Source organism: Syzygium oleosum, unplaced genomic scaffold (genome assembly GCF_021117445.2).
Source record: "Syzygium oleosum isolate NSW1041296 unplaced genomic scaffold, Sole_v2.1 Sole_v2.13, whole genome shotgun sequence".
Classification (NCBI taxonomy): Eukaryota; Viridiplantae; Streptophyta; class Magnoliopsida; order Myrtales; family Myrtaceae; genus Syzygium; species Syzygium oleosum.
In genome coordinates this window covers 332850-355250 of record NW_026607497.1, presented here as the reverse complement: position 1 = coordinate 355250, position 22401 = coordinate 332850, and the positions used below count along the sequence as shown (strand labels likewise).

At 40.8% G+C, this 22401-nt stretch overlaps 3 protein-coding genes and 1 pseudogene across 3 annotated transcripts; all 4 read right to left on the bottom strand.

Annotated features, from left to right (window-relative positions):
* Positions 1-507: 507 nt before the first annotated feature.
* On the bottom strand, positions 508-2142 carry LOC115692259 (probable glutathione S-transferase; annotated as a pseudogene).
* A 1137-nt stretch (positions 2143-3279) lies between these two features.
* On the bottom strand, positions 3280-4642 carry LOC115692236 (probable glutathione S-transferase). Its single transcript, XM_030619028.2, has 2 exons — positions 4090-4642; positions 3280-3654 (listed from the first exon to the last, which is right to left on the bottom strand). Exons 1-2 carry the CDS (start codon positions 4405-4407, stop codon positions 3310-3312), a joined length of 663 nt encoding a protein of 220 aa, XP_030474888.1. The 5' UTR covers positions 4408-4642; the 3' UTR covers positions 3280-3309.
* A 4033-nt stretch (positions 4643-8675) lies between these two features.
* LOC115692237 (probable glutathione S-transferase) lies at positions 8676-9791 on the bottom strand. Its single transcript, XM_030619030.2, has 2 exons — positions 9438-9791; positions 8676-9020 (listed from the first exon to the last, which is right to left on the bottom strand). The coding sequence occupies exons 1-2, from the start codon at positions 9750-9752 to the stop codon at positions 8676-8678; spliced, it is 660 nt and encodes a 219-aa protein (XP_030474890.1). The 5' UTR covers positions 9753-9791.
* A 3485-nt stretch (positions 9792-13276) lies between these two features.
* LOC115692235 (translation initiation factor IF-2, chloroplastic) lies at positions 13277-21187 on the bottom strand. The gene is made up of 13 exons (XM_056317060.1): positions 21027-21187; positions 19234-20926; positions 19097-19129; positions 18713-18826; positions 18425-18574; positions 18196-18294; positions 18046-18108; positions 17458-17613; positions 17251-17316; positions 16144-16380; positions 15316-15591; positions 14680-14868; positions 13277-13888 (listed from the first exon to the last, which is right to left on the bottom strand). Exons 2-13 carry the CDS (start codon positions 20758-20760, stop codon positions 13727-13729), a joined length of 3072 nt encoding a protein of 1023 aa, XP_056173035.1. The 5' UTR covers positions 20761-20926; positions 21027-21187; the 3' UTR covers positions 13277-13726.
* Positions 21188-22401: the final 1214 nt, after the last annotated feature.

Here is a 22401-nt window from a genome sequence, read left to right as displayed (position 1 = left end):
TCAAGTGTTAGGCCTGATTATGGAATGAGATTCATGGTGACAAGTGGTCTAAGAGTATCTGAAATAGTTGCTCCACAAGATGGAGAATCTAAAGTAGTTGGGGACTAAATAGAGTTACAAAGAATAGGATTCTTACTTCCACAGCTTTTTCAGCTCCGATGAGTTGCAAATCGCAGTCCATAATTCTCGAAAAACAAAAGAAGAAAAACACTGGAAGGATTTCCAAGAAAAATCAGAAACCTCAAATGTACTCATGACCTGAGCCGAACCTTTGTAAAATTACTACCTCAGCGTGACATGAGCTAGTCTGCCTCGCTTCTATGCGACATGATCACCTAGTAGTACAAGATGAAGCGAAAACGCAACGAAGCATCCTCTCAGATTATAGAACTTCAAGAAAACAAAGAAGCCCGTTACGAGTAAAACGGGATCACTAACAAGTATAGCAAATTCTGACGGCCACACACGGAAGAAATCAGGGTCTAGCAACAGCAGAAGCACAGTCCTCTACTCTATGCCCATCGCTTTCTTGTGCTCCAAGATAAAGCCATACACCTTTTGAGGGTTTGGGAGAGATTTGGACACGCTTTCCTCTTCCACGCACCTCTTGGCCCGTGCAACGAGCTTGGGACACTCACTTCGATGCTGAAGTTCCCACACATCTCATATGAGTAGAAATGGCTGTAGAAGCCGATGAACGATATGTCCAAGAACCCGAACTTCTTGCCCCCGAAAAAGGGCTTGTCTCCGAGCTCACTTTCTACTATTTTCAGGCTTTCGATGAATTCCATCTTCGCTGCCTCCTGTTCTTCCCCTTTCATCAACGACACCTCCTTCCCGGAATCATAGAACTGCAAAATTGTTGACCGGTAGCGGATCAGAACGGATCATAGATTCATCACGAGCTGACTATTAGGCTCCGTTCGTTTGGCGGAAAATATTCTCCCGGAAAATATTTTCCTGGTTTTCCGGTGTTCGGGGGGCGGAAAACGTTTTCTGTGGGAAAATATTTTCCTTCCCCCCTCACAAAATAGCCTAAGTCTACGGAAAATGACTTCCGCTTCTTCAAAAGCGGAAATCATTTTCCGGAGCTTCTTCTTCTTCTTCTTCACTAAGGTCGCCGGCCGCCGCCGCCGCCGCCGGTTGCCGGCCACCCGCCGCCACAGCCGCCACCGGAGGCCGGACGTTGGTCGTCGGTCGCCGGCCGCCGCCGCGCCGGCGCCGGCCGCCCGCCACGGTCGCTGGCCGCCGGACGCCGCCGCCCGGACGCCGCCGCGCCCACCGCGCCACCGCCCGGTCGCCGGCGAAAAATATTTTCCGAAACTTTTTCATATTGGTCGCCAAACACCGGAAAATTATGTTCCGGAAAATATTTTCCAGGAAAATGACTTCCGGGAAAATATTTTCCAAAAGGAGAATATTTTCCGCCAAACGAACGGAGCCTTAGTATTAGTACTTCGTGCTTCGTTATAATTTGTGAAATGTCACCAGCTTCCAACATTTGTCAAACTTATTAGTTATTACAAGAATTCGGATGTCCAACCATCTAGTTCATGTTGAGGGTGACATTTTGCTTACAGTTGGTGTTTGTTAATTTCAGTACATGTATAATGAAAAGCAATACAAAGACTAAATGATGGTGAGTTGATGATGACGATTTAAGCACCGAGCCATATGCAAGATCAGATTATCTTTTTTCACATTGAACATGAGATCCAAATAGATAAAAATGATTGCTCCAATAAAAAGAGCACATAAATGTAACCGGATCAAAGAATCATTAACGAACGTACACAAGGATAAAAACAGAGGAACGAATACCTTCTTGCCGATGAAATCAGCCCAGAATCTGGCTCGGTCTCGCTCGTAAGGATTGGATGGCAAGAGAGGGGCCTGGTGGCTGCAGGTCTCATTGATGTACTCCACCATGACGAGGGACTCGCACACGGGCTTGCCATTGTGGATGAAGACAGGGATTTTCTTGTGGACAGGGTTCATCTGAAGGAGGAGCTCACTCTTGTTCCCCACGTCCTCCTCCTTGTACTCGTACTCGACCCCTTTCTCGGCCAGCGCTATTCGGCACCTCATCCCGAACATGCTCAGCCAGAAGTCCAGGAGGGTCGCTTCATCGGCCAGTGCCATCAAAGTCGTGCGTGTGACCCTTGAGAATCGAAGCAGAGTAATATCGAAGTGTTAAGGTGCGAATAACAGTGACCGTTGAGCAAGCACTCGACGCACGAGAGCGGAGTAATACTTGTAAGCAAAATAAGAACGTTACGTCAAAACTCAAAAGCATTGGCGCACTGTTTTTCTGGGAATATGTCATTTATGGTCACGGACGGCATTAAGAACTGGTCGTTTCTCAGCATATTTCCAAGGCTTAAGTCTCATCTTCTTGGAACTATAGTAAGTATTTTGTGCGAATAATAACTGGTCAATCACATTTTCCTGAAATACTCATTTCTCATTAAATTAAATATTAGTGTTTGAAATATTAAACATTTCCTCGCTTCTTGATGACCCGGAATGCGGCGGCTATATAGGACGCTTTCTTAGCTTGGCTCTTGAAAACACACAATTACACCCGATTCTCTATATCAATGAAACTTCTACTTTTACAATCATTAATTTTAATCTTAATTTAACGAGGATCCATGTATTTTTAAATCACCAAGACCGACTTCTTCAAAAGGATAAAAAGGTCACCAAATAATGATAGCTCTAACGGGGGAGAAGGGGAGGAGTGAGTAATGTGTCCGGACTCCTGAAATTGTTCAGGCACTTTCAATGCCAATTACAATAATCAGTTGCATAACAATCAAGCCTTCGGACTGATTAAGTAATGAGATTGATGGTTATAACTGGTCGAAGAGGATCTGAAATAGTCGCTTCACAAGATGGAGAACATAAAGTAGTTCCGCACTAAAGGCAGTTAAGAGAAGGCTTCTTCCTTCCACTGCTTTTTCAGCTCCGATAGGTATGCAAATCGCAGTCCATAATTCTCGAAGAAAAAATTGAAACTTGGGAAGGATTTCGAAGAACATCCGAAAACCTGAAATGTACTCATGACCTGACCAGAACCTTACATTATTTCAGCATAACATCAGCTAGCATGCCTTATTTCTATGTGACATGATCGCCTAGTAGTTCAAGATGAAGAATAAACGACCAAGTGTCCTCCCAGATTACAGAACTTTAGGAAAGACAAAGAAGTCCCTTACGAGCACAGGATCACCAACAAAGAAAGTAAATTCCGACCACCACAATGCGGGAAGAAACAGGGTCTAGCAAAAGCGGAAGCATAGTCCCCTACTCTATGCCCATCGCTTTCTTGCACTCCAAGATGAAGGCACACAGCTTTCGTGGGTCGGGGAGAGTTTTGGCCAAGCTCTCCTTCTCCATGCATCTCTTGCCCCACGCAACGAGCTTGGGGCATTCAGCTTGGATGCTGAAGTTCCCACACGTCTCGTAGGTGTAGAACCAGCAGTTTAAGCCGATGATCGCTATGTCCAGGAACCCGAACTTCTTGCCCCCGAAGAAAGCCTTGTCTCCGAGCTCACTTTTTACTATTTTCAGGCATTCGATGAATTCCTTCTTCGCCGCATCCTGTTCTTCCCCTTTCCTCATCCACAACTTCCTCCCGAGATCATAGACCTGCAAAATTGTTGATTTTTATAATTTGCTTCATAATGGTACCGGATCGGAAAGAATCATTAGAATCATCACAAGCAGACTATTAATTAGTATTAGCAATTCGTGCTGCAATGTTACCTGTGCAACATCATCAACTTCCAACATGTGTCGAATTTATTAGAAGAATTCCGCCGTCCAACCCTTTCTAGCCCATACGGTTCTATTTGTTAATTTCAGTACATATTAAATGAAAAGCCATACAAAGACTAAACGATGGAGAATTGATGATGAATAGTTAAGCACCGAGCCATAGGCGAGACCAGAAGATCTTTTTTCGCATTCAGCATGAGATCTAAAGAGCTTAAAATGATCGCTCCATTATAAAGGCGCGCAAATGTCAACAGATTGAAGAATCATTAACGAATTAGACAACTATAAAAACAGAGGAACTAATACCTTCTTGTCGACGAAATCAGCCCAGAATCTGGCTTGGGCTCGCTCGTACGGATCGGACGGCAAGAGAGGGGCCTTGTGGCTCCAGGTCTCATCGATGTACTCCACGATGATGAGGGACTCGCAGACAGGATTGCCGTTGTGGATGAGGACGGGTATTTTCTTGTGAACCGGGTTCATCTGAAGGAGGAGCTCGCTCTTGTCAGACGTCAAGTCCTCCTCCTTAAACTCATACTCGACCCCTTTCTCGGCCAGCGCTGCTCGGCACCTCATCCCGTACATGCTCGGCCAGAAGTCCAGGAGGGTCACTTCATCGGCCATTTCCTTTCAAAGTCGTGTGTTTGGCCCTTGAGAATCGAAGAAGAGGATTATCGAAGTGTTAAGGGGTGAACACCGAACACTATATACAGTTGAGCAGGCGGTCGACCCAAGAGACCTGAGTAATATTTACGGACAAAACAAGAACGTTACTCCCGAACTCTGAAATATTGGCGCACTCTTTTGGTGGGGGTACTTCTTAGGGTCGCGGACGGCACATAGGACATGTCGTTTCTCAGCATATCTCCTTGCAACTAGAGGAAGCAATTTGTAATTTGATACATTTCCTCATTTTTTGACGACACGGAATGCGCCGGCTGTATAAGACGCTTTCTTACGCAAAACACACAGATGCACATGGTTTTCTATGTCACTGAAACTTCTATTTGAATCATCATGAATTTCAATCTTTAATTTAACAAGGGTACATGCATTTTTAGTCACCCATTTCAATCTTAATTTGCAGGCACAACTACCACAAGCTGTTAGAACTCAGCTACTGCAAGCGGGAGCGCATCAGGTTTGTGAGACATCAGGGAGGCCACCACAACCGGCGGTTCATCCCATGTGAGATTTGGTAAGACTACTGTGGACTGCTCTAAAATCTTAAACTGTTATATGAAAACGTAATTTAATATTTAAATATATTAACATCTTCTTATGGATGGGGTTCATATGAAGGAGAAGATCGCTCTTATTCCACAGGTCCTCTTCCTCAGACTCGTATTTGACCCCTTTCTCAGTCTGCTTCATCCTGCACCATCCTGAATATGCTTTGGCCAGAAGTCCACGAGGATCACATCGTCCACCATTGCTTCCGGTCACCACCCATCTTGAGAAGTAGAGCAATCACGACTCTCAAGCGCTTCGGTTCGTGAATATGTTTGTTAAATGATATGTATTATTGATAACTCTATATAAATAACCAATAAAAATTTTACAGCATCATGTAGTAAATATATTTTAGGAAAAAGTTTTACTACATATAGCATTATTACTAGTTTTTTCTTTTCTAAGTTCACAATTGGTTAATTTTTTAAAATTAAATACTCATATATAGAATATCACGTTGTAATATATTATACCGATTTTGTAAAGGAAGAATACTAACTATCATTAAGAATATTTAAATAATAAATGATAGTTTCATCCAATAGCTTAAACTTTTTCGGTTGTTGTTCCATAAAAGGTCTTGAGTTCAAAATTTTACAAATATATGAAGATTCATATGCAAAATTAGAATAAGTGAGATTGTAAATCGAGAATATGCACTAAATAGAAAATTGATGTTAGAAAATCAATGGAAATGCAACTACATTACTTAAAAAAAAATTTTACTTGTGCCCTTCGATTATTAAAAAAAAACAGTAAGAGATGTAGTATTAGATATAAACGGCAGAAGAACACTAGAAATGTCAAAAGTTATGTACAGCGCTCATTTTAGTGCCAAAATTTTTTTTTGGATCACTTTAGTACAAAATCGGAGAAAAAACAATCACTTAAATGTCAATTTCGACTAAATTGATTACGTGGCATTTACAATAAAATTTTTTAAAAAAATCTAGTCCACGTGGACATCCAATACAATTCGACTGGCATTGAAATAATCATTTTTTAACAATGACTGGCACTGAAGTGATCAATTTAAACAAAATTTGGTACTTAAACGATCATCATTTACAACTTTTAGACAACGTCGTTTATGGATTATATGCTAACTGGGCACGCCGGCGAGCCACGTAGGACTAAGAAATTAATAAAATATTACGATGTCGGATTTTTTGGCGACCCGAATCAGAATTGACACTTCAGTGATCGTTTTTTTTTTTAAAGTAACACTTAAGTGATTCGAAAAAAACTTTTGACACTAAAGTGAGTGCCGTACATAACTTTTGGCACTTTTAGTGTCCTTGTCCTAATAAAAACCGTGAAAAATATGTAAATAGCTGGAGGTGGTGACCTAGCAAAAGTTTTTTTAGTCTCTCAAGAACCTAATTATCACATGGAACTGACTTTAGAGGAGAGCTGTTGCCCAAAACCCAAGCAGGATTAGGATTACCTCGTCGTCGCCGGCCATTGCGATTCAGTCAAGCCAACCTTTTCAGAAGCAAACGGCAGAGGTTTGGGATGAGGTTATGAACGATCGCAGACCGCATATGCTGCCTCGGTCATCTCGCGGCACAAGGGCGATCCCTTCAATATGGAAGAGGATGAAATTTGGAGCACAGTGATGGTAGTTAAATGACAGATAATTGTCATTTGGGACCTGATGAGCGATGCGATATAGTAGGATTCGGTTTTGTTCTTTTGTCTTGGATGTTTCTGTGAAACCATCTCCACATGAAGCAACTATTGCCTGCATCAGGGAACGATACATGCGAGAAACATCGAGCAATATATAATGATTTTAACTTGGCCTTTAGAGTTTTTACTTTAAGTTGAGGCTTTTGGTTTTCTTGCTTCAATTGCAGCCAAGATCTAATCAAATTCACTGTGGATATCTTTTCATGCAATGAAATTCATCCATACTGCCAAACTTAGTGAGATTCATATTCATCTACTTCATACACGAGAGCCCTTAAAATTCAATAGATCCATATTGTGTGCACTCGATTTATTTGATGATTTTTTATCGTTTGGATGGACAATTACTTCCAGTTCGATGAAAACCACACCCTACTGCATGTCCTTAGAATGTGACCGCGTATCCACACAGTTCTTGTTTGGGCTTCGCAATTTACGTGTGTTGGCAATGCATTTCGATGTGATAGCACACTTTTTGCAGAAAGATACGAGTCTCTAGAGCAGAGGAAAGATCACGAAATATCACCCAAAAAAAAACAAGGGGAACCTACTCGCTCGCTCAACACTACTCAGCCTTCTTGTTTTGGTCGGCAAAGAAGGATAGCGACAGGGAAGTTGAAAGGTCTTCTTGTTGTGCATTACTTGTAGACTTATATTATGGACATAATAAAGGAAGACACAATATCAAATACAAGACAAGCTCTATCAATTCAATGTGAATTAATGCAAAAAGTAAGGGGGGCGTATACGGCTACTCCACTTTTTAATGCTCTTGATAGCGATCACCACACCCTCCCCTCTATATTTGGTTCACGAGTCTGATCATTTTTTGGGACACCAGTTCATATTCAACCCTTCAAAGAATATGGACAAGCCGCAAGCCATGAGATTTGCAGTCAAATTTGCACCGAGCAAACTTGTCTCAGCCATAAGGTGTCAGCCGCTGATTCAATTGCTTGAGCGATTGCGGAGGAAGAGATTGATAATCTGGAAACTCCTACTCTTCTGCTTCCAATGTATCTTCCTCCTCATAATGCTAACTAATACAGATTGCGAAACCGTTGTTAAAGAGTAAGCAAGTAGGTCGTGCAGGCCATGTTATTGGTCATCTGCACCTCTGTGGGAGCCGTGTCGGCTCACACAATATGACGTCAATGCCAACAACCAGGGACAGATTTTAGTAACCCGATTTTGTTTGTCTTTCTGATTTTGATGTAAATAACAGGGTCTTTCTGGCCAGTGGTCGGCTCGAGCAGTTAAGATGTATCAATAAAGCATCTGTTTAGGAATCTTTACTAACTCATGTCGTGTCGTACGGACCTTAGGTCCATCTTTCTTTTCTTATTGATATGTTGTATTCCCCCTCAACTGCAGCTAGTGACAGGGAGGAGTGAGTAGTGTCCTGACTCCTGAAATATTTTAAGCACTTTCAATGCCAATGACAATCATCAATTGCCCAACAACCAAGTGTTCGGACTGATTAAGATATGAGATTGATGGTTATAACTGGTCTAAGAGTATCTGAAAAAGTCACTCCCCAAAGGGGGAAACCTGAAGTAGTTCAGGACTAAGGACAGTTACAAAGAGTAGGCCTCGTTCTTCCCCAGCCTCTTCAGCTCTGATGAGCATGCAAAGCGCAGTCCATTATTCTCCAAACACAAAAGAAAAAAAAAACGTGGGAAGGATTTTGAAGAACATCCACAAACCTGAAATGTACTCATGACCTGACCAGAACTTCACATCACAGGATAATTACTACCTCAGCATGATATGAGCTAGTATGCCTGACTTTTATGCGACATGATCGTCTAGTAGTACAAGATGAAGAGTAGACACAACGAAGTGTCTTCTCAGAACACAACTTCAGAAAACAAAGAAGCCCCTTAAGTGTACAACAGCATCACTAACAAGGATAGCAAATTCCAACAGTTGCAAACAGGAAATAGCAAAAGCAGTAGCACAGTCCTCTACTCTATGCCCACTGCTTTCCTGCGCTCCAAGATGATGCCATACACCTCTCGAGGGTCAGGGAGAGATTTGGATACGCTCTCCTTCTCCATGCACCTCTTGGCCCACACAACGAGCTTCGGACACTCCGCTTCGATGCTGAAGTTGCCACACGTTTCGTAGGAGTAGAACAAGCAGTAGACGCTAATGAACACTATGTCCAAGAACCCAAACTTACTGCCCCTGAAGAAAGGCTCGTCTCCAAGCTCACTTTCTAATCGTTGCAGGCTTTCGATGAACCCCTTGTTTGCAGCCTCTTGTTCTTCCCCTTTCGTCATCAACACCTTCATCCCTAGATCGAAGAACTGCAAAATTGTTGATCAGTGCCAGACAAAAGAGAATCATTAGAATCATCATAAACTGACTATTAGTAATTGCACTTCGTGCTGCAATATTATTTGTGCAACATCACTTAATATATTACAAGAATTCGGCTGGACAATCTGTTTATAGTCCATGTAGATAGTGTCATTTTGCTTACACTTCGTACTTGATAATTTCAGTACATATTAAATTAAAAGCCATACAAAGACTAGATGATGGTGAATTGATGATGACAATTTAAGCACCAAGCCATATGTGAGCTCAGGTGATCTTTTTTCGCATACAGCATGAGATCTAAATAGCGAAAAATGATTGCTCCATCAAAAAATCACATTAATACCACCGATCGAAGAATCACTAACAAATGTACATGAAGATAAAATCAGAGAAAATAAAACCTTCGTGTCGGCGAAATCAGCCCAGAATCTGGCTCGGGCTCGATCATAAGGGTCGGATGACAAGAGAGGGGCCTTGTGACTCCAGGTCTCGTCTATGTACTCCACAATGATGAGGGACTCGCACACCGGCTTGCCGTTGTGGACAAGGACGGGTATTTTCTTGTGGACTGGGTTCATCTGAAGGAGGAGCTCGCTCTTGTTCCATAAGTCCTCGTCCTTGTACTCGCACTCAACCCCTTTCTCGGTCAGCGCTACTCGGCACCTCATCCCGAACATGCTCGGCCAGAAGTCCAGGAGGGTCACTTCATCGGCCATTGCTTCCAAGGCGGGTGTGTGATCCTTGAGAATCGAAGCAGAGCAATAACGATGAGTTAAGGAGTGAAGAATAGTGACTGTTGAGCGAGCACTCGACACAAGGAGAGCTGAGCCATATTTGTAAGCAAAACAAGAACGTTACGGCAAAACTCAAGCATGGGCGCACTCTTTTTCCGGGAATATATTTTATTTACGGTCACGGACGCCATTTACGACTCGTCGTTTCTCAGCATATTTTCAAGACTTTAGTCTCATCTTCTTGGAACTACAGGAAGTATTTTGTACGAATAATAACTGGCCAATCACATTTTCCTAAAATACTCGTTTCTCATTAACATAAATATTAGTGTTTGAAATATTAAACGTCTCCTCACTTCTTGATGACCCTGGATGCGCCGGCTATTTAAGACGCTTTCTTAGCTTAGCTCACGCAAACACACAATTACACACGATTTTCTATATCAATGAAACTTCTGCTTTTATAATCATTAATTTTAATCTTAATTTAACGAGGATCCATGCATTCTTTAACACCAAGACCGTCTTCTTCAAATGGATAAAAAGGTCATCAAAAAATAGAAACATAAATACAGGAAGACCAATCTCAACCGGCAAAATGAGAGGGATAGTATTGTGAAATAATGCGGAAGTTAACGGATCTTGTAATTCAAGTCTAACACGAGAAAAACAAATTTATAGAGAAATGATAAGGATACGAGAGATTTATGTGGTTAGATCCAAATGCCGGTACCTATTTCACGGGAAGAACCAACCGCAAAAAAAAAATTCACAATGAATTCAGAAAATACAGTGTTTGTAATCGCTCAATCGCTTAAGTGTTTCTCAGCCCTGTATTACACCCAAAGCAAACTTATAAGTGTTATCTCGCAATTTCTTAAGAGAACTCATTCAAAATACTTATAGAAAAAATATTAACACTCTTGTTTGCTCTTGTGTGCTAAACCAAAAAATCCATCTCAAATATATTTGTATCCAAAATAGGAAACCCATTTTAGCCGACTCAAACAAAAAATCCAACTCCAATAGGAAACCCATGTTTGGTCACTGAAAGTCCAATGAAGACTTTACTAATTTAAATCACATGACTAGGCTTCAAATCGGGTTTCGCTCACAAGTTCAAACTCAAAACTTATTCTCAACAATCTCCATTTTGGCTCGATAATTGAACCAAGTCATAGTGCTCCTATTTCATCTTGACTCTATCAATGCCCCAAGAGGCTCTCAACTATCATAGATCAACTATCATAGACATCTATCAAGCCCAAATGAAGCTCAAACTTGTCCAAAGAACTAACTAAGTCCACATGTCCGTAGGATTCTCCGCTGCAAGAAGCTACTTCACAGTCATATGCTTACCTAACATTCGATATCTAATGTAGAAATATCGATCATCAATGAACTTGATTCTTCAGCGATATCTCTGGCTTTCACTGTACACCGCATCAACCTAATATCCCATGCCAACATCACTAACCAAGTCAACACCACCTCTTCAGCCCCTTCCGTTATCGCCTTAATTAGTCATCGATGAAACCATTGAATCTCTTAACAATGCATTCCAACTCATGGCCTAATTGACAAAAGTAAAGGCATAGCTGCTCAGATTTCAACCATCCTTCCACCATACTACTTGAACTGCATCCTTCGATATATACTCCAATGTCTGCCATCCCAAATGAAACCAGGTTAATTTACTTCAAAGCATCACAATGTACACATGGATTAACCATAAATATTATCTTGATTGCATGTGATAGATCAAATTTAGTACTATCCATGACAAAACTCAACCAACAGTACTGGCATGTGAAGCATGCGATAAGTGTTCTACCTTTATCTAAGTACACTATGACAATTTAGACAATTTTTCGAAGCAAAAAAAATCTCTTAATGGATACTCTTTTTCATTTTCTTCCCCGAGGCTCAGTGCGCTCTTTGTTTGCTCTTTGTTCGTCTTCTCCACCTTCTCCAACGTTCACTCTTGTTCACCAACGCTCAACATCTTCGCTGGAGATTTAGCTCTTCTTCATCGACTCTCAATGGCTTTGTTCCAGGTTCTCTCTCCCCCATCGCTTTGAAAATAATCTAATGAAAATTTGATAATCTTTTACATCATCAATCTGTTGTTGATGCAAACTGTTCAATATTAGGAACGTTTGTGTAGATCGAAGGTCAGGCTTAACCATGAGCTTATAGATATCCAGGCCAGGCCTGCCTCTGCGCTTGTGCCACTCGCTTAATTAAAAAATAAGAAACTATGAAATTAGATATAAACCATAAAACATATGTGAACAGCTAAATACAACCTAGTAAAAGTTTATTTAGTTTCTCAATAATCTAATTATTACATGAAACTGACTTTAGAGGTGAGCTATTGTACAACCAAACAACAACAGTAAATAATGTGGCAACTTCCGTAAAAACAATGCGACAACACATTTCAATAAATCTTATTAGTTAGTCTAAAAATGAGATCTGAGATAGGTCGTAGTGACCGGATTTGAAGGACTGTTCATCAAAAGCCTGGCCTTTATAAAGTCGTCAGACTGTATGAGTAGAGAAATCTATACTCTATTCTGAAAAAGAGGGTTTTGAAGTTCCAACTTGTTGGTACTTGTCTCCTTCCAAGTCTGTTTGGTTTGGGTTAATTAGAGGAAATTCTTTCATGTGTTTTCTCTCTTGTTATCATTTTCAATTTCCTTTAAAATGAAATACGATCCATTTTTACATCTTTTTACCTACATAAATTTGATGCTCATACTAACTTACTTTCACATCGATACAATCAATTAGAGGTTCGTTGAGGGATTTTTTTGGCATTATACTTCACATTTTAAAGTTGGATTGGACACTTCATTTTGGTGGACTATATTATTTTCCTCATAGCTAAGTTACTCTTTTTTCTTCTCCTTAAGAGTCCCATTTACAAGTGGATTAAGAAAAAAAATTGATATTTTTTTAAGACCTATTAAAAAAATCTTGCAAAAGGCCACATGCATATGCATATAGAAATATAATTAAATTGTGCATGCAGTAGCAGTTGTAGACTGATTTCAAGATCTGTACTCGTGCACATGCTCCTAGTCCTCACTTAAACAACGTTCCTGGGAATGACTTTTTATACCCTTTTTCAAACACAGTGACAGGTCAATAATATGGTTAAAGTGACTACTTAACTGCGATCCCAATCATAATTAGAAGAGTGGAGAGTGACTAGCCGGATGCTCGGTTCTTGATGTGGATTGTGGACTCACGGGATGCAGTTGACACTACAATAGAGCCCTGTACATATCACATACAAAGAGTATAAAGGCACCAGATCAAACAACAGTCAGCTGATGAATCCAGCGCAGACGGTTACTCCATAAAACATTGTGCCAACTTTCCGAGAGTGAGCAATTACAGTGCAGAGGAAAAGCAGAGAATTTAGAATGGACTGCATTTTCAGAAATTGTTATAACAGACCACTCGAAGAACAAAAAGAACATTTGGTATTTGGAAAATGACTTAATAAATGACTTTCCTCCAGATTTAATCTATCAGAAGAGAAATTACGTCGCATCGTTTGGACAGTGCTTGTCGACATAGAAACAATGATACAGATCTCATGATAATGTAACATTTTTACAAGTTAAACCAGGCTAGCGGCCCGACAAAAATGTTGATTTGGTTAAAGGGAAGAAACCCATTCCAATTGGCTGGACCCTGTTGCTGAAACCTCCTCCTCCGGATTGCCAAAAGCTAAAAATCGTATCTGAGAAGCTGAGTCTGCCCAAGGCCTTCCATGCTTCCACCTTGAATTACGTAAATACGGTCGACCAAATGTCTGTTCTCTACAGATGGAATTTGGGCCAGAAAGCCTTGACCCTACATAATGGCAAGGGCAATTTCCTGGCGATATCCTGTAACATGATGCATAGCAACAACTTGTACAACAGTGTGCATGTTCCTTCCTATAATTTGATTCCAACTTCTTCCAAAGCAGCTGTCATTGAAGCAGATGCTTCTTCAAGGGTCCGTCTCTTCTCAACTGTGTTAAAGGCCTCCAGAACATCTCCCTCCTCCCAATCATCATAGTCTTCCATCCCAATACCACATTCTAGTCCCGCACCAACCTATACAACAAAGTGATCATAATTACACAACATTCAGTCCTATGCATGACAAATAAGAGACGAGACAAAACCAGATGGCCACTAAATAAGAGTTCTAACTTCAGTGAATGAATTGCTGTTGAGCGTAGCAACTCTTCTGGGGAGTAAGGGTTGGACACTTTTACTCTCAGAGGAAACAGTCAAATCGAGGGTAACAACATAATTTGATGATGGTCACGAAATATATTAACAGCAAAAGGATGCCAAGAGTGAAAACACAAAGATAACTAATCCATCGAAGGATAAGGCAACACAACGAGAACCAAACAATTGTCATGCTCGGACAATAAGCTAACATTACTTTGCTCAGCCTTCCTCTCCCCTCATACTGCAGGATGCATACAAGTGTCTAAATATAAATCTTTATGAACAAGATTCTTTTTCCAGTACATCAAAACCTATAACTTGAAATATCAGCATAATTGAATAATAGTTGAATATATACTTGATGAGCTCAACTGTTGTTTTTCGTCATGATTCAGTAGTAGATATAATTTTTCAAATTGTATCTTACCCTCTATTCCTCACATTAAAGCAACGATGCATGCCTTCCATCAAGAAAATGATAAACATTCTATACACGAAGCTTGTTTCAACTAAAAGGTAAGTCTGATTCCAGCAGAGTTCGTGAAAGAGCACGTAGACAACATAGAAAGTCATGCATAAAAATGTGCCAAGAGTCACACTATCATGACATAAAGCAAGATATGACTTAGCAAAAAGGTCCAATCAAAGACATCTTTTAGCTATACCTCTTTCACAATTTCCCTGACCCGTCTCAAAGAATCCAGAATACCAACATATGCAGTTTTCCCTTTTCGAACAACTCGTATACCACAGGCCTTCACCAGCTTCCCCTCTGTAACCATGCATCCAGCAACCCGACCACTGCCACTGCTAAATATTGCTCGCACTTCAGCAGAACCAATTGTTTCTTGTTCCTACGATTATTAAAGAAAGAACACAGAGTAAATAATCCAAAACAGATATTCCATCAATATTAAGAGTAAAAGCGATAGTTCCCGACTGAGGAACCCAATTGGACTCAGCATCAGCAACTATCAACTGGAATTGTACAGGTGTAGAAGTCATTATTAGGTATCTCTACAAGGATTTTTGGAGAAAGAAAATCATGTAGCTTTGGCAGTGTTAGCTAGACTTGAGCTCCAATTAACAATAGTAGTGTTCCAGTGTGGCTGATGCCCGGTTATCAAGACAGAGACTCTATTCTAAGAAGCATCTCAAACACCATATCACTCTGAGCACTGCTAAGTGGTCTCTCAGGTAGGAGCAGATATGCAGAGTCAATCAAGTCAAAATCAAGTGATACAAGATAATGCCACAGCCTCAGATAGAGGAAGTTTCAAAAGTGTGTTTTAGAAATTAACCTCCACTGGCTCAAGAAGTCCTTCCATTGCATTACGTATGTCGTCAATGAGTTCATAGATTACTCTATAGAGACGAATCTCAACACCTTTGTTGTCTGCATAGCTCTTTACCGAACCGGGTGCTTTAACATTGAATCCGACAATTATGGCTTTACTAGCAACTGCAAGATCAACGTCACTAGCACTAATATCCCCGGGCGCTTGCAAGAGAAACTTTAAAGTGACATTAACTTGTGGAAGCACTTGCAAGGCTTGTCTTATGGCCTCGATGGATCCCTGGGCATGATAAAGATCTTTCAGTTCCACAAAAACTAAGAAGAAGATATAGGGAAAAAGCCACAGAAAACCCCAAACTATATCCACAACAATACATTTACCATGAACTTTTTGTGACATCAAAAACCCAAACTATGCCCACCGTGACACATTTACCCTAAACTTTTTCGTGTGCCCAAACTTATATCTATGTGACATATTTAACCTCCGTCAAGATTTCGTTAAATGATTTTTCAGCCAAAACAACGTTTTTTTTTCTTTTTATTTCACTTAGGCCACGTGAGTGCCATGTCAACACTGTTTGCTTTCTAGCATGCATGTAAACAGATTTTTAACAATTCTCATTGACAGAACTTCGACAAAGGGTAAATGTCTCGTACAAGTACAAGTTTGGGATTTTTGGTGTCACGAAAAAAAGTTTAGGGTAAATGTGTCACAGTGAGCATAGTTTAGGATTTTTGGTGGCTTTTGCCCTAAAATATAACATGAAAAACAAAATAACCCCGCAAACCACCCTCCAATGCATGAATCTGAAGCACGTTACGTGCATACCTGAACATCAACCTTCATGATAATATTCAGCTGGTGCAAGTCCAGACCAGAAAGCTTTCCTGATGAAACTGCAGAAGCTAAAGAAGAAAGTGTGACCTTCCCATCACCAGCCTTAGCCGAAATACGTTCATTTCGCAAAGAATCTACACGCGTTTCTGCCTTTTCCCGTGCCATATCAAGGGACCCAACAACCTCAAACTCATCACCAGCAATTGGAACGTTATTCAGTCCAATTACCTGCCATGATTATATCACAACCAGCAAGTTATATGTGGTGCAGTGTAGAATTTAAGGATCACAAGATATGAAAAATGAACAATATCATTATAACCTACATGGGCACAATTTTAGTCTAGGTTATCGAAGGGAATAAGATCATCTCCGCTTCTCACTAGATCATGCAACAAATGTGTGCTAGTAGTCAGAGCATGTGGTTGCTTAAGAAGAAAGGATTCTAATTTCCTTTTTCATTCTAAATGATATTGACTTCTCAAAACATGGATAATATATGAGAAAAATGTCAGGGGATGATTCCCGCTACATCATAAGCATTGTGACGTAGCATCATGTGTGACAGATCATAACATAAACATGCCATAAACTAATTTTAACTCCAACTGCATGTAGGGAAGGTAAATATTTTTCGCACTGCTTAACCTGTTGACATATCCGAGACTTAAGGGCTTTTCATGTGTTACAGATATGCTTCGACCAAAAAATATGCGTTACAGATATTAAACTATTGGAGAAATTCTCAATACAGGAATATTTGGATTAAGACCTCATACAGGTTAAAAAGAAAATGCACATTGGCCAAGTACTGAGTATGCCATCACACAAACTTCCAGACTCACGAACGAGAAAGTATATTCGCATATAGCATTGCCAAGGCAACATCTGCTAAAGTATTTGCCTAAGGAAATTTTAAAGATGTTCATCAAGCGCAGCAAGACCATGTCAATGATTTCTCAGTGGATGATAAATTAAAATTAAGGCTAAAATTAGGTAGAACCCCCATCAACTGATGTCACCAGGAGTTGTTGTAAAATCATATCCCAAGTATCATTATGCCTAAGGGAATAACGACATAGTCCAAGAAGTACCAACCTGTACAGGGATGGAGGGTCCAGCTTCATGGACTTGCTTGCCATTGTCGTCAAATAGTGCCCGAACCTGACCACAGAACAACATTTCAAACATTAGTAAACGACAGAGCAATCTAAACAATGCAATATTGAGAAACTGTTTTCTCAAGTTGCACTGTGCATATATTAAGTTTAACAGAACTGCTGAGAGTTTGTTTTATGCTCTAACCTTTCCAAAAGCTCCTCCACAGACCACAACATCCCCTCTTCTAAGGGTGCCATTTTGCACAATAAATGTAGCTGTTGGTCCTTTAGATTTATGAAGACCAGCTTCAATTACAGTGCCCTTCGCATTTCTATGAGGATTGGCCTTCAGCTCTTGCAACTGCATGAAAAATGTGTTTAGGGTTAGGATAAAATCACAGCAACACATATAATAACTCTCTGTTGGACACAGGAGAACATGTTTCACAAAAAAATTGGCCAGAGTATTAAGAGAAGTCTAAATGTCATAAAAGTATCAAAGGAATTACTCTGAAGTTGTAAGGGAGCTAAATAATGTCCAAAAGCTCACTTAATCATGAGTTATAGTATCTAGCCCGACAAAAGAAAAAAATCACGAGTCAAAGCAGAAGCAGGTAAGCCATCAGAAAGTTAACCCTGAGAAGTAAAAGATGGATCTACTTTAACATTACAGGCATTAAATAAGAGAATATATTGGGGTAAAAACGTTTGCTAACCCACCCCGAGGAAAGAAACCATAAGGAGAATTTGCCTCCATTACAAATAACTGTACAATGCATCAATCTAGATATACCTCTGCAACAAGCATGACGGTCTCCAGTAAATCATCTACGTTCTCCCCTTTGAGGGCACTAATCTGTGAAATGGCACATAACACTATGAGAAACCATGAACTAGCATAACAAGATGAAAAGACAGATCCCATCCAGAGAAAAGGGTGGACCTGAACCATAGGGATGTCGCCACCCCAATCTTCTGGCATCAAGCCAATTGAAGAAAGTTCTTGCATTACCCGTTCTGGACTGGCTCCATCTTTATCAATCTGATCAAGAAAAAGATGGAGGAGCTTGATCAGACACCACGATGAGCAAATTATCGCTATCCTAAATACTCTTACTTCAAGCATCTATTTCTTATAACACTTCAGATAAGTTTTGCTTCAGTCGACAAACCTTGTTTATGGCAATCACTATTGGCACTCCAGCTGCTTTGGCGTGAGCAATAGCCTCACTGGTTTGAGGCCGGATCCCATCATCAGCAGCCACTACAATGATAGCAATATCCGTCACTCTCGCTCCACGAGCCCTCATTGCTCCAAATGCCTGTAAGACAGAATGTAATTGAAGTTAGATCAGGAAATTAACATAATAGAGATTGATCCTGCCAACTATACCCTCACTACAATCATAAGCCTAAAGTTCAGAACATCATAAACTGGTGAATATTGGCAGCAAAATTACCTCATGCCCAGGAGTATCCAGGAAAATACAGGGTTGCAATTTACCATCCACAGGTACTAGCACCTTATATGCCCCAATTCCTTGTGTAATCCCACCCGCTTCAGATGCAGCCACCTGCAAAAGTCTATCAGTCAAGTCCAGTCACCCAATCTATAATGCACACGAGCAACTAGACCTGACAATTCTCAGCGGTCTATGATTTACATTTAAAAATTGGTATTCATTAATGTCATTTCTCAATTGGTAACAAGTGAAACTAAACAAACAGTACTTTCGTGAAACACATTTATAAAGATGCATGATGAAGCCATCTAGAAAAACTTAACTGCAGATCTGGTGCAAGAAAAGTCAAAAAGCGATCGTAATAGAAGCTTCCATTCATACCTTGCTTTTACGAATATGATCCAACAGGGTTGTCTGCAAAACATTATGCACAACTCACATCAGTGTATGTCATTATCAATATAGAAGCAATGCATTTTCTCACTCATCTGAGAAAACTATGGTCTCACTTATATTACCTTGCCGTGATCCACATGACCCATGATAGTCAGCACAGGTGGCCTATCTTCAAGTTTGCCCAAGTCATCTTCATCTAGTATTTCCTTCTTTCTTGCCATTTCTTCAACTTTGATAGGATCAGCCTCTATGACCTCCACCTCATATTCGTTACAGATCATCTTCACCATTTCCTTGTCCAAAGTTTGCACCCCATCTGGCTTAATTCCTTTTGAATACAACAGTCCAAGGATTTCACCTTCGCTTGTGGCCAAGCTGTAGGCCAAGTCCTCTATCAACATACCCTGTTCCCCAACCTCAAGAATTTCGACTTTCACTGGAGCAGCTTCTTTGGCTGCCTGAAGTCTAGCTGCCTTCCTACTTGCTTTACTCCACTTCCTACCCTTCCTCGCACTAGCCGCACCTGGAATGGAGACATTTAGTTCTGATGTCTCCTCATCTGGAATCTCGTCGTGGACGATTCTCCTCCGTCCACCTGCTGAAGCATTCTTCTTCCGATACTCATCTTTCAACTTGCCGGGGGCAGGCCCCTTTGAGGGCTTTGTAGGGGCTAAAACTGCTTGAGCTATGAGAGGGTCGACAACTGGTTTCTTGGAAGCAAACTTATCTATCAAGATTGGCTTCCTTTCTTTAGTTGTTCCTGGAGCATCAACATCGTCAACAGTCGACGATTTCGGAGCTGCCCCAACATCCTTCAAGATTACAGGTTTCTTTGGTGTAGGTGGTGGAGCCACAGAAGGCTTGGCCTGTAACTTAGGTTGCGATCTTAAAGGTGGCTGAGCAGGTCTAAGAGAAGCTCGAGGCTCATCATTCTCTTCAACCTTTTGAGATTCTGGATCATCAATAATTTTGTCACTATCAGAAGAATCCTTTGGAAACTTTACCTTTTGCACCGTGGCAACATTGTCCCCTTTCCGCCACACGCTCTTCAAAGTCTTAGCCTTTTTACTTCCAGCAGAATTCACAGGTCTACTATTTTTGAGATTAGCACTTGTACTGGATGGTGTTGATTTATTTACATTTGCACCCTCCTTTTTGCTTGCTTGTTGACCCAGATTAGACTTTTCGAGTTTTTCCGCCTTCTCCAACACCTCATCAAGGGACTCAAGAACATTATTCTTATTTTCTAAATCATCTAGCGTCTCAACAGCAGAATCTCTGCTAGGTCTCGAAGGTTCCAACCCCACCGAATTGGTCTTAGAGTTGGATGGTTTCACAACAGGCCTTGGTGCGGGCTTCAGTAAAATCCCGTCATCGCCATCCTTATCCCCTCTGTAACCATTAGAATCAAGGGAGACAGCATTGGTGTGCTCGGCAATGAAATCGGTGGTTGTGACCGAGTATTTACAATGCCATCTTCTGACGCCACTCCAATACTTGCCCCTTGGAAAGGCAATCTTGCCAACCAGAGAATAAGACACCTCAGAGGGACCCCTGTTGGCACTAGTCCCAGCACTCACAACGGAAGCTACAGAAGCTAGAGGAACCATTGTTCCTCCTTGTATGCCTCCTACTAGAATCATCACCATCAGTAGTTCAGTACCCCTTACACAGAAGGACCAAACACCTCCAACGACCGACAAAAAAAACTAACAAATCCTCAAATTCACATTCCTCCTCCCTTCCCTAAGGCTCATCGTGAACCACATGGCGAAAGGGCAATTTACTCCAAAGGGTATCGAATTCCGGGCCCGGCTGGCGCAGAAGATTACGACAAAACAATCAAGACGAAATTCAGTTCGGCGTACAGGGGAGGCGAACAAATTGGTCAGATAACCAGGAAGAGATGATTTACCTGAAGCCCGATGCCGAGAGGAATCAAGAAATGACAATGGGTGTCCGAGAAATCATCTGACGAACGGTGTCTCGGTCGAGAGAGGATGAGACAGAGGGAGAGGGAGAGGGAGAGGGTCCTCTGTGGCTGAGGGAGCGCGGAGAAAATATATGGAAGTGGTGGTGACGAAAAAGGCTGAGAATTTTTCATATGATTTTCGAGATGGAGAAAAAAATACGCCTTATTTGCATGTGGCTTCTTCTCTGCCTGTCAATGTTCTTTCGTTCTTTGATTAGATAAGGCTTTCGAGAATTTCTCTTGCTCGATATTTCTAAGGTGTTAGAAATATTTAACATATGCTCCTTTTTTTTAAGAATTCTTTTTTCTCTATTCTCTTGGCAGATAAAAGAAGAAGTACGTCTCTAAGCTATTTGAAGGCCATGTTGCTTACTTTCTCGTCGAGGGACAAGATGGATGCAGCATGAACTGAATAAATGAAGCCAAGACTTAATAGGAAGCAATAGTTTTTTTTTCCGTAATCGAAACCCGCCCGTCGATCAGCCGTGACGACATCGAGCCTACATAAATCCCTTTCTTCTCGAACCTACATAAATCCTTTTCTTACAAGGAATTGAGCAATTAAGTTTGTTATGATTTGCGTTGCGCTCACTTTGAAAGTGATGATTTCAAAGTAAAGAGCAATGTTACCATTGCAAATTTTATATTGAAACATTAATATCACCAACCGCATGCAACGGACGTTACTCAAAGACTAATATTTACAATTGTCTAAAATTGATTTGTGAATGTGGACCGATGAAGGTATCTTCCTTTGTGGTTCATTCAACTGTCTTACCTCGATGATTCTATTGATTATTTGGTTTTCTCTCACCCAACCGATATATTTCAATAAAATTTAGATCTATGTATATGTCAATCTCATAAACTCTATTCTATGTGTTTATGATTCTGGGAAATGTACCAAAAAAGTCTTAAACATATTTCATTGGTACCAATTGGACCAATTTAGTCATAAATCTTTTGCATTTGTGTCAATTGAGCCCATAAGACCAATTTTGATTGAAAACTGCTGACATGGACGTCGTCCGTCTTATATAACACGACTGGCGATGACGTGGACAAACTTACAATTTTTAAATATTTTTCTATTTTTTTATTTTTTATTTATTTTTGCCTCTTGAGACCGTTGGGCGAGGTCTTGCGAGCCCTCCCCAGGCCATTGCAGGCAACGAGCAAGGGCTACCAAGCCTTTGCCCGGGCCGCCCTCGCTTGGGTTGCCCTCGTTGGAACGGATGAGGGGCAATGACCCTAACCGGCCACAATGAAAAAAAAATTATAATAAAATCATTAAAAACATTTTAAAAAATTGTAAAAT

What these genes read in the sequence shown, in the direction of transcription:
- LOC115692236 (XM_030619028.2), bottom strand. Translation starts at nt 4,407, where the DNA reads ATGGCCGATGAAGTGACCCTCCTGGACTTCTGGCCGAGCATGTACGGG. An exon ending in CTGATTTCGTCGACAAGAAG is followed by an intron (nt 3,655 to 4,089) that starts GTATTAGTTCCT and finishes ACAATTTTGCAG; the next exon opens with GTCTATGATCTCGGGAGGAA.
- LOC115692237 (XM_030619030.2), bottom strand. Translation starts at nt 9,752, where the DNA reads ATGGCCGATGAAGTGACCCTCCTGGACTTCTGGCCGAGCATGTTCGGG. An exon ending in CTGATTTCGCCGACACGAAG is followed by an intron (nt 9,021 to 9,437) that starts GTTTTATTTTCT and finishes ACAATTTTGCAG; the next exon opens with TTCTTCGATCTAGGGATGAA.
- LOC115692235 (XM_056317060.1), bottom strand. Translation starts at nt 20,760, where the DNA reads ATGGTGATGATTCTAGTAGGAGGCATACAAGGAGGAACAATGGTTCCT. An exon ending in TAGTGATTGCCATAAACAAG is followed by an intron (nt 18,295 to 18,424) that starts GTTTGTCGACTG and finishes TTTCTTGATCAG; the next exon opens with ATTGATAAAGATGGAGCCAG. An exon ending in TCATGAAGGTTGATGTTCAG is followed by an intron (nt 15,592 to 16,143) that starts GTATGCACGTAA and finishes TATCATGCCCAG; the next exon opens with GGATCCATCGAGGCCATAAG.